At 42.3% G+C, this 15,576-nt stretch overlaps 1 protein-coding gene across 4 annotated transcripts in view; it reads left to right on the top strand.

The window, feature by feature from the left end:
- The first annotated feature begins 31 nt into the window (after window positions 1-31).
- Window positions 32-15,576, top strand: part of LOC106572250 (intermediate filament family orphan 2) — a 38,523-nt gene continuing 22,978 nt past the window's right edge. The window contains exons 1-2 of one of the 4 annotated variants that reach the window (XM_014146284.2): window positions 32-1,311; window positions 15,109-15,169. In XM_014146284.2, the coding sequence (XP_014001759.1) occupies window positions 770-1,311; window positions 15,109-15,169 (603 nt within the window). In that variant the 5' untranslated portion in view covers window positions 32-769. The remainder of the gene's footprint in view (window positions 1,312-15,108; window positions 15,170-15,576) is intronic. The other 3 variants (XM_014146286.2, XM_014146285.2, XM_014146287.2) reach the window with 3 other exon arrangements.

Raw genomic sequence — 15,576 nt, forward strand, 5'->3', positions numbered from 1 at the left:
TTCCGTGTATTATAGGTTTTATGTGTATTATGACTCATACTGTGGTACTCTACTGAAATACTGTAGAATTCCATTCATTCTTATGGAGGACTGCACTTTCTGGGAAGTGCCAATATGGCCGACTGGTGGCTTCAGAGCCTCTCACTTACCAATACATCAGCAATCCAGGATGTATCAGGGGAGATTGTATCAAGGGAGATTGTAGAAGAGAGTGCGGGGCGTAGCGGCGGAGAGGGTGTTTTCGTTTGGCTGTAACATGATACCAGTAACGGGAACACAGCTATGGGACAGTAGACATATCCTTGATTTCATGCATTTCGGCGGTAACGCTATCTGGCTCACTGCTAGGGCGACTATCAAAAAAGGATGGGTGGCGCAGAATAAATGAATGAAGGCGAATGATTTTGGAAAAACTAGCAGCAGCAATTGACAGAGAAGTTGCGCAGGCTACATAGCCGAGGGCTATCCTAATAGCCTAGTAAACCGTTTTGCATGGAGATGCATTCGCGTCAACAGCATCATGAAGAAGGTGACATATGGCGTTTATGTTTGTGTCGTGTCTACGTTCTTACATTGTCTAAGATAGCAGAGTGACACGGCGTTCACGGCAAGATTTGTAGCCGCATAAGATCATTTCAAAGAATCACTTCATCGCGGACCTCATTTTGGAGGATTGGCCTATTTTTTTACGGTAGGGCGGGGGTGAAAAAATCCAGTAGTACGCTAGTTGAAGTTGACCCCTCAGAATACCGGGAACATTTTCAGTTGAATGTATTGCCCATTTAACTCAAACAAAATGATGAATTCGATGGTCTTTGCTGAGGCTTTGGCATCTTCGGGTGCCGCTGCGTTCCCAGTAGGAGCGCCAGCCTCTGGTGCTAGGGTGTCTAGTGCCCTACGGAACGATTTGGGTTCCAACATTCATGCCTTGAAAACCCTTAACCTGCGATTTCGATGTTTCCTAGCTAAAGTTCATGAATTGGAGCGTAGAAACAAGTTGTTAGAAAATCAACTACAGCAAGCTTTAGAGCAATCCCGCTACAGAGCCTACTTTAGCCGAGAACAAGCCACCCAAACGGGCTATTTGGACTTTTTTCTGGCTCGGTCTCGGCCACGGGTACCCGGTACGATATGGAGCTTTACCCACACAAGGAGGTTTGGGGACCGAATCGAGACTATCCACAGCCCCGGGGTGTCATGGATGCAGCCGGATGGTGTTGGAGTTCAAGTCGACACCGTCACCCCTGAACTGCGAGCCCTTTACAATGTGTTGGCTAAAGTCAAAAGAGATAGAGATGAGTACAGAAAAAAGTAAGTGATGTCACTTTCTTTTAGCACTTTAAATTGTTAAATTGTCAATCAAGCTGCTGCAAAGATACAATCAATCAAGCCATTGTCCACGTGTCTGATATGTTGTTTTTACTTAAGACTTTTTCACAGGTTGTTGAGAAACTTGTTGAACTCGGTTACAAGTTGTTGACAATGTGTTGCTTAAGTTATTACATTTACATAGAAATAGACCTTCGGTTCAGAGGTTTGAGCTTCTTGGTGTAATGCCTTAGTCTTTGGTTGATGGTCCCAGGTTCAACTTTTTTTGAATAGATTTTATATTTAACCGTTATTTAACTAGGCAAGTCAGTTAAGAACAAATTCTGGTTGGGCTACTCCCTGATATGCTACATTAGTGTCAGAAGTGGGATGGCGATGTTGGGAGGCCAATATAAGCATGCTTCATTGTTATGAGGCGAAAGGGTTTTGTAATAGTGAAGCGCAGGATGTGCTCTCAGAAATTAGACTGGTAGTTAACGAAGTTCTAGGTGTTGTACGGTTAAGAGGTTTGAGACCCGTGGTTTAATGGCTACGGTGTTGGTCTGGCAGTTAGAACACAATCCCTAAACACTGAATTCACTATGTGCACCAAATAATACCCCACTACTATGCAATTACAATGCAATTACACAATTACTATGGGACATGTTAACAAAATGTTTTAACTTCTGTAATTACAATGTTATTACACAAGTCTGAATATCACTTCGTACCTCAAAAGGTTGAGTCTGTATCCTCTACCCATGCCATATTTTGTATATTGGTTAAAATAAAAAACATCAGCAAGAGTACAAAATATTTGTCATAAAGAAAGACTGAAAAATATTGTAATTAGGTAAGAAAGTGTGTGGGGGGGGGGTACCTCCACAGTAACCAAATATACACAGTTCAAGAGAAACTATAGTGTGCCTTATCAGTTTCCACAGTTAATCCTAAGGAAATTTAACAGCGAACATTCTCATCTCTGAGGAATTCCGTCCTCATTGTGAGAAGCACCACCCATTATAATCAGAGGATGTGAGTCATGCTATTTTTTTTATGCTTGAAAAGTTGAGGAATGCTTCTTTAGCAGTATGAGGCAGTTTGCCTTGAGGATGTTACCCATTTGTTCCTGTCTGGACTGGGAATGAAAAGGCAGCATGCCATCAGACACTCATCAGCCCAAAAACTCACTCACTCACCAACCACCCATCCACCCACCCAACACACTCTCTCTCTCTCTCTCTCTCTCTCTCTCTCTCTCTCTCTCTCTCATGCTCTCTCCCTCTCTCTCATGCTCTCTCCCTCTCTCTCATTCTCTCTCTCTCCCTCTCATGCTCTCTCTCTCTCATGCTCTCTCTCCCTCTCTCGTTCTCTCTCTCTCCCTCTCATGCTCTCTCTCTCATGCTCTCTCTCTCCCTCTCTCTCGTACTCTCTCGTGCTCTCTCTCTCTCTCTCTCTCCCTCTCTCTCTTGTACTCTCTCTCGTGCTCTCTCTCTCTCGCTCCCTCTCTCTCTCTTTCTCTCTCCCTCTCATGCTCTCTCTCTCCCTCTCATGCTCTCTCTCTCTCTCGTGCTCTCTCCATCTCTCTCTCTCTCTCTCCCTCTCTCGTGCTCTCTCTCCCTCTCTCATGCTCTCTCTCTCTCCCTCTCGTGCTCACTCTCTCTCCCTCTCTCATGCTCTCTATCTCTCTCTCTCTCTCTCTCAAGGCAGTGAATAACAAGGATTCCTCACAAAATCGCAATTCCAGACTGTCATGAAAGTATGTTCTTACTGAGTGGTAGGGACTATACGTTGGATCATTTTTGTATATATATACCAGACCTATTGTATATAATTATGCTGAGTATGTTATTATATGTTATTGTATAAATAAATAAAACGCCATTTTGAAAAGCAACTTTTTTTTACAATTTACCCCAACACCAAAATGTAGCCTAGCCGTAGTAGCCTTTTGTACAACCCATAACATAAGAAAAACAATTCACTGATCATCTGAAAATATTACGCTACTGAAAATACAGTAAATGTTCTTGACCCTAGATATATACTACCGTTCAAAAGTTTGGTGGTCTCATAGAAATGTCCTTGTTTTTGAAAGAAAAGCCATTTCTTTTGTCCATTTAAAATAACATCAAATTGATCAGAAATACAGTGTAGACAATGTTAATGTTGTAAATGACTATTGTAGCTGGAAACGGCAGATTTTTTTATGGAATATCTACATAGGCATACAGAGGCCCATTTTCAGCAACCATCACTCCTGTGTTCCAATGGCACGTTGTGTTAGCTAATCCAAGTTTATCATTTTAAAAGGCTAATTGACCATTAGAAAACCCTTTTGCAATTATGTTAGCACAGCTGAAAACTGTTGTTCTGATTAAAGAAGCAATAAAACTGGCCTTCTTTAGACTAGTTGTGTATCTGGAGCATCAGCATTTGTGGGTTCGATTACAGGCTCAAAATGCCCAGAAACAAAGACATTTCTTCCTAAACTCGTCAGTCTATTCTTGTTCTGAGAAATTAAGGCTATTCCATGCGAGAAATTGCCAAAAACCTGAAGATATCGTACAGCGCTGTGTACTACTCCCTTCACAGAACAGTGCAAACTGTCTCTAACCAGAATAGAAAGAGGAGTGGGAGTCCCCGGTGCACAACAGTCTTCAATATTTAGGTTGTAGTTATTATAGGAATTATAGGACTATTTCTCTGTATACCATTTGTATTTCATATACCTTTGACTATTAGATGTTCTCATAGGCACTATATAGTATTGCCAGCCTAATCTCAGGAGTTGATAGGCTTGAAGTCATAAACAGCACTGTGTTTCAAACATTGCGAAGAGCTGCTGGCAAACGCAGGAAAGTGCTGTTTGATTGAATGCTTACGAGCCTGCTGCTGCCTACCACCGCTCAGTCAGACTGCTCTATCAAATATCAAATCATAGACTTAATTATAATATAATAAACACACAGAAATATGAGACTTAGGTCATTAATATGGTCAAATCCGGAAAGTATCATTTAGAAAACATAACGTTTATTCTTTCAGTGAAATACGCAACCATTCCGTATTTTATCGAACGTGTGGCAACCCTAAGTCTAAATATTGCTGTTACATTGCACAACCTTTAATGTTATGTCATAATTATGTAAAATTCTGGCCAATGAATTACTGTCTTTGTTAGGAAGAAATGGTCTTCACACGAGACAGGCGGCCCAAACTGCTGCATATACCCTGATGCGAATGCGCTTTTGTTAAATCATCACCCGTTTGGGGAAGTAGGCTGTGATTCGATGATAAATTAACAGGCACCGCATTGATTATATGCAACGCCGGACAAGCTAATTAAACTAGTAATATCATCAACCATGTGTAGTTAACTAGTGATTATGTTAGGACTGATTGTTTTTTATAAGGTAAGTTTAATGCTAGCTAGCAACTTACCTTGGCTCCTTGCTGCACTTGCGTAACAGTTGGTCAGCCTGCCACGCAGTCTCTTCATGGAGTGCAATGTAATCGGCGGCCAAAAATACAGATTACCGATTGTTATGAAAACTTGAAATCGGCCCTAATTAATCGGCCATACCGGTCCACCTCTAATGTCTACGCTGTATTTCTGATCAATTTGATGTTATTTTAAATGGACAAAAAATTTGCTTTTCTTTCAAAAACAAGGACATTTCTAAGTGACCCCAAATTTTTGAACGGTAGTGTAGGTTCAGATCTGCCAGTGTTTAGTTAATTCTAATGTCGTGATTACAGGTCGTTGTCTTTCATACAGGTTTAGTCGCATGTCATTTCACTCCACACTGACCCATGCTTCCTCTGATAGGTCTGGAATAATATAGTAGGTCGGAGGAGTAGAAGTATCCCGTTGCCTCTCTGCTGGGCTCAAATGCTCCTTGCCCTGTCATTCTCCAGTGGAATGCATTCTCAGGGTTATTTATCCCTGCGTAGGAATTCCAGTGCCAATGTCATTCACATGTTTTTATTCATAATATAGGCTATTTATTCAAGCATTAAGGACACACACACATAAACACACTGAGGTGTATTAATCAGATATTATGAAAGAGGGGTCTCTTGTTTTCCCTCTCTGTGCCTCTGATGATTCAAACCTAATTGACCAATGGGTGTTCATGGTCGATTTCTCTCAAAGTGCCCGTCAGTAGGAATAACCAGGATACAGGTCCTATTTATAAACCTGGATTGTGGATTACTAGCTGTTATGCAATGAATGGGCATTCAGCAATGTAGTTTCTGACGTAACTGTATGGGCTAACAAACCATTGGGCTAACAAACCATTGGGCTAACAAACCATTGGCATATGACGTGCCAAACTGAACATGGCGGCGTGGCTCAGTTGGTAGAGCGTGGTGTTTGCAATGCCAGGTTCGTGGTTTCAATTCCCATTGGACTCAACAATACAAAAATATATTCACACACTACTGTAAGGTGCTTTGGATAAAAATATCTGCTAAATGGCCTGTATTTGGGCTTCATTTGATGGTTTGGAGCCATATGTACTTCAGAGTTGTGGTGTGTTCCACTCATTAACTTTGTGAAGCTTTAACAGGGGCCCATTGTTTCAACAAACAGAGAAGCCTGTGTTTTAAAAATAAAGAGTGCTGAGAGAATGAGCTGACTTGGATGACAAAGTGTTATTGTTAGTGCTACCAATTAGGTTTATTTGACAAAGAGGGCATTGGAGTGGCGTTGTTGACCTGTGAACAGTGAATTTCAGGTTCAAAGTGCAAACACGATTTTGTTTGGACACTTGATGTTGTACATTTGAAATGTTTTTTGTTTTGTTTTTTTGAAGCCTGTTGATATTCATTAGGATTAAAATGGGCTCGATACTTTCAAGCAACTGAATTGGAATGTTCAGGTAGTACCGCCCTGTTTCACTCTGTTTGAAAAGGTCTCACAAATGAACACGATAGTGGTGCGAGGGTTAGCTGTTTGTTCACCTGCACCCGCCCGCAATTGCTAATAACCCATCCATAACCACCCAACTATATGTGATAAAGTGAAAACCTGAGACCTTAACCCGCTAATATAGAAAATGCGCTGTAGGCTACAGTCGAAGACGGCAGAATGATTTTTGGACAGGGGGTGCAGGTTTTTTTTGTTGCATAATTTAGATATTTTTCTGTTTATAATTTCCCACATTTTGGTAGGCCATTTGTTAGTCAACGTGTCTATAATTACATACAGTTGAAGTCAGAAGTTTACATACACTTAGGTTGGAGTCATTAAAACTCATTTTTCAACCACTCATTTTTCAACCACAACTATAGTTTTGGCAAGTTGGTTAGGACATCTACTTTGTGCAAGACACAAGTAATTTTTCCAACAATTGTTTACAGACAGATTATTTCACTTATAATTCACTGTATCACAATTCCAGTGGGTCAGAAGTTTACATACACTAAGTTGACTGTGCCTTTAAACAGCTTGGAAAATTCCAGAAAATGACATGGCTTTAAAAGCTTCTGATAGGCTAATTGACCTCATTTGAGTCAATTGGAGGTGTACCTGTGGATGTATTTCAAGGCCTACGTTCAAACTCAGTGCCTCTTTGCTTGACATCATGGGAAAATCAAAAGAAATCAGCCAAGACTGGTTCATCACAAGTCTGGTTCATCCTTGGGAGCAATTTCCAAACGCCGGAAGGTACCACGTTCATCTGTACAAACAATAGTACGCAAGTATAAACACCATGGGACCACGCAGCCGTCATACCGCTCAGGAAGGAGACGCGTTCTGTCTCCTAGAGATGAACGTAGTTTGGTGCGAAAAGTGCAAATCGATCCCAGAACAACAGCAAAGGACCTTGTAAAGATGCTGGAGAAAACGGGTATAAAAGTATCTATATCCACAGTAAAACGAGTCCTTGACATAACCTGAAAGGCCGCTCAGCAAGGAAGAAGCCACTGCTCCAAAACTGCCATAAAAAAGCCAGACTATGGTTTGCAACTGCAAATGGGGACAAAGATTGTACTTTTTGGAGAAATGTCCTCAGGTCTGATGAAACAAAAACAGAACTGTTTGGCCATAATGGCCATCGTTATGTTTGGAGGAAAAAGGGGGAGGCTAAATGGCAAAATGGCTTAAGGACAACAAAGCCAAGGTATTGGAGTGGCCATCACAAAGCCCCGACCTCAATCCTATAGAAAATCTGTGGGCAGAACTGAAAAGGCATGTGCGAGCAAGGTCTACAAACCTGACTCAGTTACACCAGCTCTGTCAGGAGGAATGGGCCAAAATTCACCCAACTTATTGTGGGAAGCTTGTGGAAGGCTACCCGAAACATTTGACCCAAGTTAAACAATTTAAAGGCAATGCTACCAAATACTAATTGAGTGTATGTAAACTTCTGACCCACTGGGAATGTGATGAAAGAAATAAAAGCTGAAATAAATCATTCTCTCTATTATTATTCTGACATTTCACATTCTTAAAATAAAGTGGTGATCCTAACTGACCTAAGACAGGGAATTTTTACTAGGATTAAATGTCAGGAATTGTGAATAACTGAGTTTAAATGTATTTGGCTAAGGTGTATGTAAACTTCCCACTTCAACTGTACATGCAGCTTCTCTTCTGTCATTATATGTTGCCCTAGAAGACTAAATAAACCCTTGCTCACCAGAATAACGCCATAAATCGATAGAATGAATGCTTCAATCTACAGTAGTTGACATCTGTGAAGTTTTTTTTCTGTAATCTCTGCTTCTTTCGAGAAACATAGACGTTTAGGGACCAGGGATTAAATGTAACAGTACAAAAGTGGGAAAGATTTTCTATGCAAAATTTCCAAATTACATCAGTTTGACCACTTGTAAGGAAATAGAAAGCCTTGAAAACTACCCATGTTTTTGATAAGATTTCAGTTCAGTTTGGATGCATGTTTTATGTGGTTAAAATACTATCAGCTTTTGTTATGCTGGTAAAGAAAGCACCTCTACAGATCGTATCTAATTGCACGTTGGCATTCTCTCAAGATGCTGAAATAAATAAATCATACTTCTCCAATCCTGTTCCTGAGTCAACATTTTGCTTACATTTGGTGTATCATTTTACCTCAAGAAATTCTTAATTATTAAGGAGTACATATTAAGGCTATGCGAGAGGTTATAGACCTGCAGTCAGTGTCCAGATTTAAGTTTCCATTTAACCCATCCAAACAGTAGGTTACAGTCCCGTTGACGTGCCATGAACCTATTTGAAGTCCCCGTCTTGCGACTGTCAAATTTGTAAAGCGCCTCATAATTATCACACATAACATAACACTGCTATCATCTTCATTTACCACTTCACCAAATCTTTCGCAAACATTACTTTTCTGGCCCTCACCTTCTCTTTATTTTAAACTCTCCATTTCGCAGCTTTACTCTTATTGAATTAAACACCAATGTTAACTTTTTTGCCTCCGTGGGTTAACGTTAACTTTTTCTGCCTGTCCCCAAAAGTATTTTGCGATTGGCGTGTAGGCTATTTAGTTAGGTCCTAAAGTTTAGGCTTACGCACTAATGCCAGATAGCCTAAAATAATGGGGGGGAAACTCTATGTAGCCTGTAGATATAAATTGCACCAGAATTAAACATTTATCAATTTGTTTTAAGGAATTGTTTTCTCTTTATTCAACCCGCCCTTCATCCACCGCGGATATAATCAAATATGACCTTGTGGACATCGACACCACTCTGCTCTGACCATGCCTGGCGTATGCCAGTGTGTTGCTGATGGGCTGCACAAAGAAGCAGCAAGCCACACTGGATAGGGTACAGAAAAGGTTACAGAAAAGAGCAAGCAAGATAATAACAAAAAACAGAGACATCCCATTGACCCATCCACCACAGTCACAGCAGTAAGATTGGTCACTGACATTCACCAACCTGACCACCCTCTCTCTACATGATGTCCTACCACAGAGAAGGGGAGACAGCGCTGAGTCCTCCACAACCAGAACCAACTGTCCAGCATCAAAGCAAGAACGAATAGACTGAAAAATTCAACCATAGCCACTGACACCAGACTTTTTAATAACCAAATAGACTTTTCAACTGTAATTGGTTGGGACCTATTCAATTGAATGTAGTATCCTGTGTATTTTAAGCATTTAACTAAATGTAACTGCATTCTGCATAATTCAGTCTCGTCGACTGCAAGCATGAATGAAATAAATCAAAATCAGGGTTATGAGTCAACCTGCGCATCACTAGAACACAACCCTGATCAAGGACCACATAGGGGATCACCGACCTGGTTATTATAACACTACATCAAATCCAACTTTATTTGTCACATGCGCCGAATACAACAAGTGTAGACCTTACCGTGAAATGCTTACTTACAAGCCCTTAACCAACAGTGCAGTTCAAGAAAGCGTTAAGAAAATATTTAACAAATAAACGAAAGTAAAAAATAATAAAAAGTAACACAATAAAATAACGATAATGAGGCTATATACAGGGGGTACCGGTACTGACTCAATGTGCGGGGGTACAGGTTAGTCAAGGTAATTTGTACATGTAGGTAGGGGTGAAGTGACTATGCATAGATAATAAACAGTGAGTGGCAGCAGTGTACAAAACAAATGGAGGGGGGGGGGGGGTCAATGTAAATAGTCCGGTGGCCATTTGATTCATTGTTCAGCAGTCTTATGGCTTGGGGGTAGATGCTGTTAAGGAGCCTTTTGGCCCTAGACTTGGCGCTCCGGTACCACTTGCCGTGCAGTAGCAGAGAAAACAGTCTATTACTTGGGTGACTGGAGTCTCTGACAATTTTTGGGGATTTCCTCTGACACCGCCTAGTATATAGGTCCTGGATGGCAGGAAGCTTGGCCCCAGTGATGTACTGGGCCTTACGCCCTACCCTCTGTAGCGCCTCATGGTCAGATGCCGAGCAGTTGCCATATCAGGCGGTGATGCAACTGGTCAGGATGCTCTCGATGGTGCAGCTGTAGAACTTTTAGAGGATCTGGGGACCCATGCAAAATCTTTTCAGTCACCTGAGGGGGAAAAGGTGTTGTCGTGCCCTCTTCACGACTGTCTTGGTGTGTTTGGACCATGATAGTTCGTTGGTGATGTGGACACCAAGGAACTTGAAACTCTCGACCCGCTCCACTTGAGCCCCGTCGATGTTAATGGGGTTCTGTTCGGCCTGCCTTTTCCTGTAGTCAACGATCAGCTCCTTTGTCTTGCTGACATTGAGGGATATGGGGATATGTACGTACGGTCACTGTGTGGGGACGGCGTCATCGATGCACTTATTGATAAAGCCGATGACAGGTGGTATACTCCTCAATGCCATTGGATGAATCCCGGAACATATTCCAGTCTGTGCTAGCAAAACTGTCTTGTAGCGTAGCATCCGCGTCATCTGACCACTTCCGTATTGAGCGAGTCGCTGGTACTTCCTGCTTTAGTTTTTGATTGTAAGCAGGATTCAGGAGAGTAAAATTATGGTCAGATTTGCCAAATGGAGGGCGAGCGAGAGCTTTGTATTCGTCTCTGTGTGTGAAGTAAAGGTGGTCAAGAGTTTTTTTCCCTCTGGTTGCACATGTGACATGCTGGTAGAAATGAGGTTAAATGGATTTAAGTTTGCCTGCATTAAAATCCTCGGCCACTAGGAGCGCCGCTTCTGGATGAGCCTTATCGAGTTGGTTGAGTGCGGTCTTACTGGCAGCATCGTTTTGTGGTGGTAAATAGACGGCAACGAATAATATAGATGAGAACTCTCTTGGCAGATAGTCTGGTCTACAGCTTACCATAAGCTACTCTACCTCAGGTGAGCAGACGCTCTGGATAAGAGTTAAATGACTTAAATGTAAATGTAAATGAGACTTCTTTAATATTAGACATTGTGTACCAGCAGGAAAATCCCGCCAGGTCTACATTATCCATGTCGTCGTTCAGCCACAATTCTGGGAAACATAAGATATTACAGTGCAAACTATCTGATGACTGCCTCCTCTAAATACATCCCATATTCTTCCAAAAAGGCATAGCCTATATTTTATTTGTTGAAATTGTCAGAGTGGCTTGAAATATTACAGATTGTTCTTAAGAGTGACCAATATTCAAACCCTCAGCACATGCCCCATCCTCATCCAGTGGATGGTGATATTAGGGATGGATGTGCTGTTTTGTTAATGTTAGGGGAGTCTAGCCAGCACTGCGTCCTGGCTCCTGGCACAAGGACCTGCCTCCTAATGGGATTGGTGTCTGTCTGTGTAACCAACCCGCTCCCCACCCCACCCCAGGCCGTCCTGCAGAGCGAGATGGAGGCTGCACTTCTTAATTCAACCCCCATCCTATTTTGGAGTCTTTGTGAGTCATCAAATATAGATGTGTTAGGAATTTACCAGCTGTGGAATGCTTGATATCACGTTCCATGTACTTTGAAAATGAATGTTTCCGATTGTCATATACTGTATATCAGCTAAGCTTATGCAGGCGCTTTAAACTTTTTGAACTACAGTTTTGACCTAGCTAGTTTACTGAGTAGGTGGCAGTAGTTAAACAATATGACAGCACACATTCAAAAAAGTCCCCTACACCAAAGGCAACTTTGCAGATCAAAAAGAAGACGATTTTCTTAATTTTGTGTTATCAGTAACATTTTTCTTTTAAGATTATTCACTACATGAACAACAACATCGAACATCTCATTCCAAAATGATGGACATTAATATGGAGTTGGTTTGCTTTGCTGCTATAACAGCCTCCACTTTTCTGGGAAGTTTTTCCACTAGATGTTGGAACATTGCTGTGGGGACTTGCTTCCATTCAGCCACAAGAGCATTAGTGAGGTTGGGCAATTAGGCCTGGTTCACAGTCAGCGTTCCAATTCATCCCAAAGGTGTTTGATGGGGTTGAGGTCAGGGCTCTGTGCAAGTCAAGTTATTCCACACTGATCTCGACAAACCATTTCTGTATAGACCTCGCTTTGTGCCCTGGAGCATTGTCATGCTGAAACAGGAAAGGGACTTCCCCAAACTGTTGCCACAAAGTTGGAAGCACAGAATCGTCTAGAATGTCATTATATGCTGTAGCGTTAAAATTTCCCTTCACTGGAACTAAGGGGCCTAGCCCGAACCATGAAAAACAGCCCCAGACCATTATTCCTCCACCAAACTTTACAGTTGGCACTATGCATTGGGGGCAGGTAGAGTTCTCCTGGCATCCGCCAAACCCAGATACGTCCGTCGGACTGCCAGAGGGTGAAGCGTGATTTACCACTCCAGCCGACGCTTGGCATTGCGCATGGTGATTTTAGGCTTGTGTGCGGCTGCTCGACCATGGAAACCCATTTCATAATGCTCCCGACGAACAGTTCTTGTGCTGACGTTGCTTCCAGAGGCAGTTTGGAACTCGGTAGGGAGTGTTCAGCACTCGGTGGTCCCGTTCTGTGAGCTTGTGTGGCCTACCACTTCGCGGCTGAGCCGTTGTTGCTCGTAGATGTTTCCGCTTCACAATAACAGCACTTACAGTTGACCGGGGCAGCTCTAGCAGGGCAGAAATTTGACAAACTGACTTGTTGGAAAGGTGGACAAGTTGAAAGTCACTGAGCTCTTCTGTAAAGCCATTCTATTGCCAATGTTTTTGTCTATGGAGATTGCATGGCTGTGTGCTCGGTTTTATACACCTGTCAGCAACGGCCAAATCCACTAATTTGAAGGGGGGTCCACATAATTGTGTATATATAGTGTATATAAAACGGTACCATTGAAGTCAAATGGCCTTTGTTAAATAAACTAGCGTGGTGGACGTGTATCTCAGGCGGTAGAGCATGGAGCTTGCAACACCAGGGTGGATTTGATTCCTGCTAGGGCCACCCAGACATAAAATGTATGCACGCATGACTGTAAGTTGCTTTGGATAAAAGTGTCTGCTAAATGGCATACATAAGTAGTATAGGCAAGCAGATCCATGTCGACAAGTTAAAAACATCCTGGTGTTTTCAGATGAGCTACAGAATATCCTACACATTTTGCCTCAAGGTTTTTTCATTTTGTTCACAAGCATGGGGAACCACAGAGGTGAATCTCAGTCACAGTTTGACTGTATATTTACAGAGTCAACAGCTATCTCTCCACGGATCTGCTCTCCAGAAGAACAAGGAGTTCTTCAACTGATAAAAGTCTGTGTACAAAGGAGAGAAGCCCACTGATCTAGAATTATGGCTCGGCCATAGAGTAGCCTAACTGTGTAAATGACAGAAAAAGAGAGAGAGAGACAATCTGAAATGCATGTTAGGCCAAAACAACGCACTCGTAACTGAATCAAGTGGCGATTCTTGGCTATCCCTGAGTCGTTAGCATATGTGGCAGTGGCAGCCTATGTTAGTCATATCTCAGCTATCTTTACATGCATCGCTTACCTACCACACACAGGCACACGAATCAATGTAGTCTCTTAAATTACCCCGTCTCCTGATGCTTCAAAGTGATAGGGGGCAACTGAGTGCATAGTGTTCGTTGACAGTGAGATCATGCTCTTTTCCTTGTCCACTTTGTAGCGTTCCCCGAAAGAGAGCCACAGTTTTCTGTTTGTCCGAGTATACAAGCATAATTGTCTAGCAAGTGACATCTGTGACAACCTTATGAAGGCATTACGTTGAAATCCTCGACACACTTAAATGACGCGCTAAAGAACGGCGAAAGCAAGTGACGTCTATGACAACCATATTGACAATAGGCCTTTTGATGATACAGTGAAATAAAGTGTTTAAGAACAATGAATGGTTGACATTGTAACTGAGCAAAATAAAGTGTGGCTATCTTCCTTGTCTCCCAATCGCTGTAAGTAATGTTTGCCCACAGGATGGTAAATAGTTATAGCAAAGAGAACAGTCCAATGTTATTTGCTTAGTAACCTTACAGTGTGATCTATCTCTCTCTCTAAGTCTACATAGGCTGCTGTCAACACTGTCCGTACAAGGCTTATTACACTGATATAAAAGCAGATGTACATAACAGACAAGAGCCAATATCAACATAACAAGCGCGCATGGCTTTGGGGAAGCGGAAACTCAACTTTGACAAGTTACCTCATTGGTACCTTTTTTGATGTATGACTGATACAGTGTAATAATTCATAATGACTTGAGGATTTTTCTAAAGTTGGTCACGTTGTTTCTGAGACTCAGTGAGAAGAAGGTCAAAGGTACAGTAGGCGTCTGCCACGCCTGCGTGATGAGGAACCTTGCCAGAGACCTGAAACTCCCGGAGCTAATGCCTAGGTTTTAGCTCATCAAGCTAACACGGTCTTGTGTTTGCGCTGGAGACCTGAGTTCGAACCCAGTCATTCCACAATGGTCTGTTGAGCCTCAGCCAAGGCGACTCTCCATTGAACAGCAAGACTAGACAGAGGAAAGCACAGTGTTTACTACATAGCAACAAAGCTGTGGACAGTTACAGACTTCCCTGACATTGTATCACTGTCCTCCATGCATTTAGTGGACAACAGAGAACAAAGAAAAGGGCTGAATGAGTAGGAAAGACTTTCTGGCTTCCAGGTTGATGATTTCACATGGTTAGTTGATTGCTTGCGCTACTAAGGTGACTGTGAGTAAACAGGCTACAGGGGTGTCTGCTCAAGTGATCTGTGTTAGGATTTATACAGGGCTGACCCTGGGACTGCACTGACCAAACCGTGTGTGTGTGTGTGTGTGTGTGTGTGTGTGTGTGTGTGTGTGTGTGTGTGTGTGTGTGTGTGTGTGTGTGTGTGTGTGTGTGTGTGTGTGTGTGTGTGTGTGTGTGTGTGTGTGTGTGTGATGTGTTCCAGATGGGAGGAGGAGCTGTCTAAGCGCCAGCAGATGGAGGCCATGGTGGAGACACTACAGGAGGTGAGAGCTCGCCATTTTAAATCATCACACCTGTACCATACTCCCTCTTCTAGCTCACCGCATCCCAATACTTCTCCTGAAGTATCCAGGCATGGGCAAGAGGGAGTTTTCCTTTTAAATCCAAAGTTCATATGTCATTGGCCATTAAAGCTAGAATCCTTAGTTGCTATTAGTATACACAGGGTACAAAACATTAAGAACACCTTGCTAATGTTGAGTTGCACCCCCCTTTGGCCTCAGAACAGCCTCAATTCTTCGGGGCATGTATTCTACAAAGCGTTCCATACTTTTTTTGTCTTTCCAATTCACCCTCTGAATGGCATACATTATTAGAATATATTTCTCAATTGTCTCAAGGCTTAAAAATCCTTCTTTAACCTGTCTCCTCCCCTTCATCTACACTGATT

The sequence above is a fragment of the Salmo salar genome, chromosome ssa15 (genome assembly GCF_905237065.1).
Source record: "Salmo salar chromosome ssa15, Ssal_v3.1, whole genome shotgun sequence".
Classification (NCBI taxonomy): Eukaryota; Metazoa; Chordata; class Actinopteri; order Salmoniformes; family Salmonidae; genus Salmo; species Salmo salar.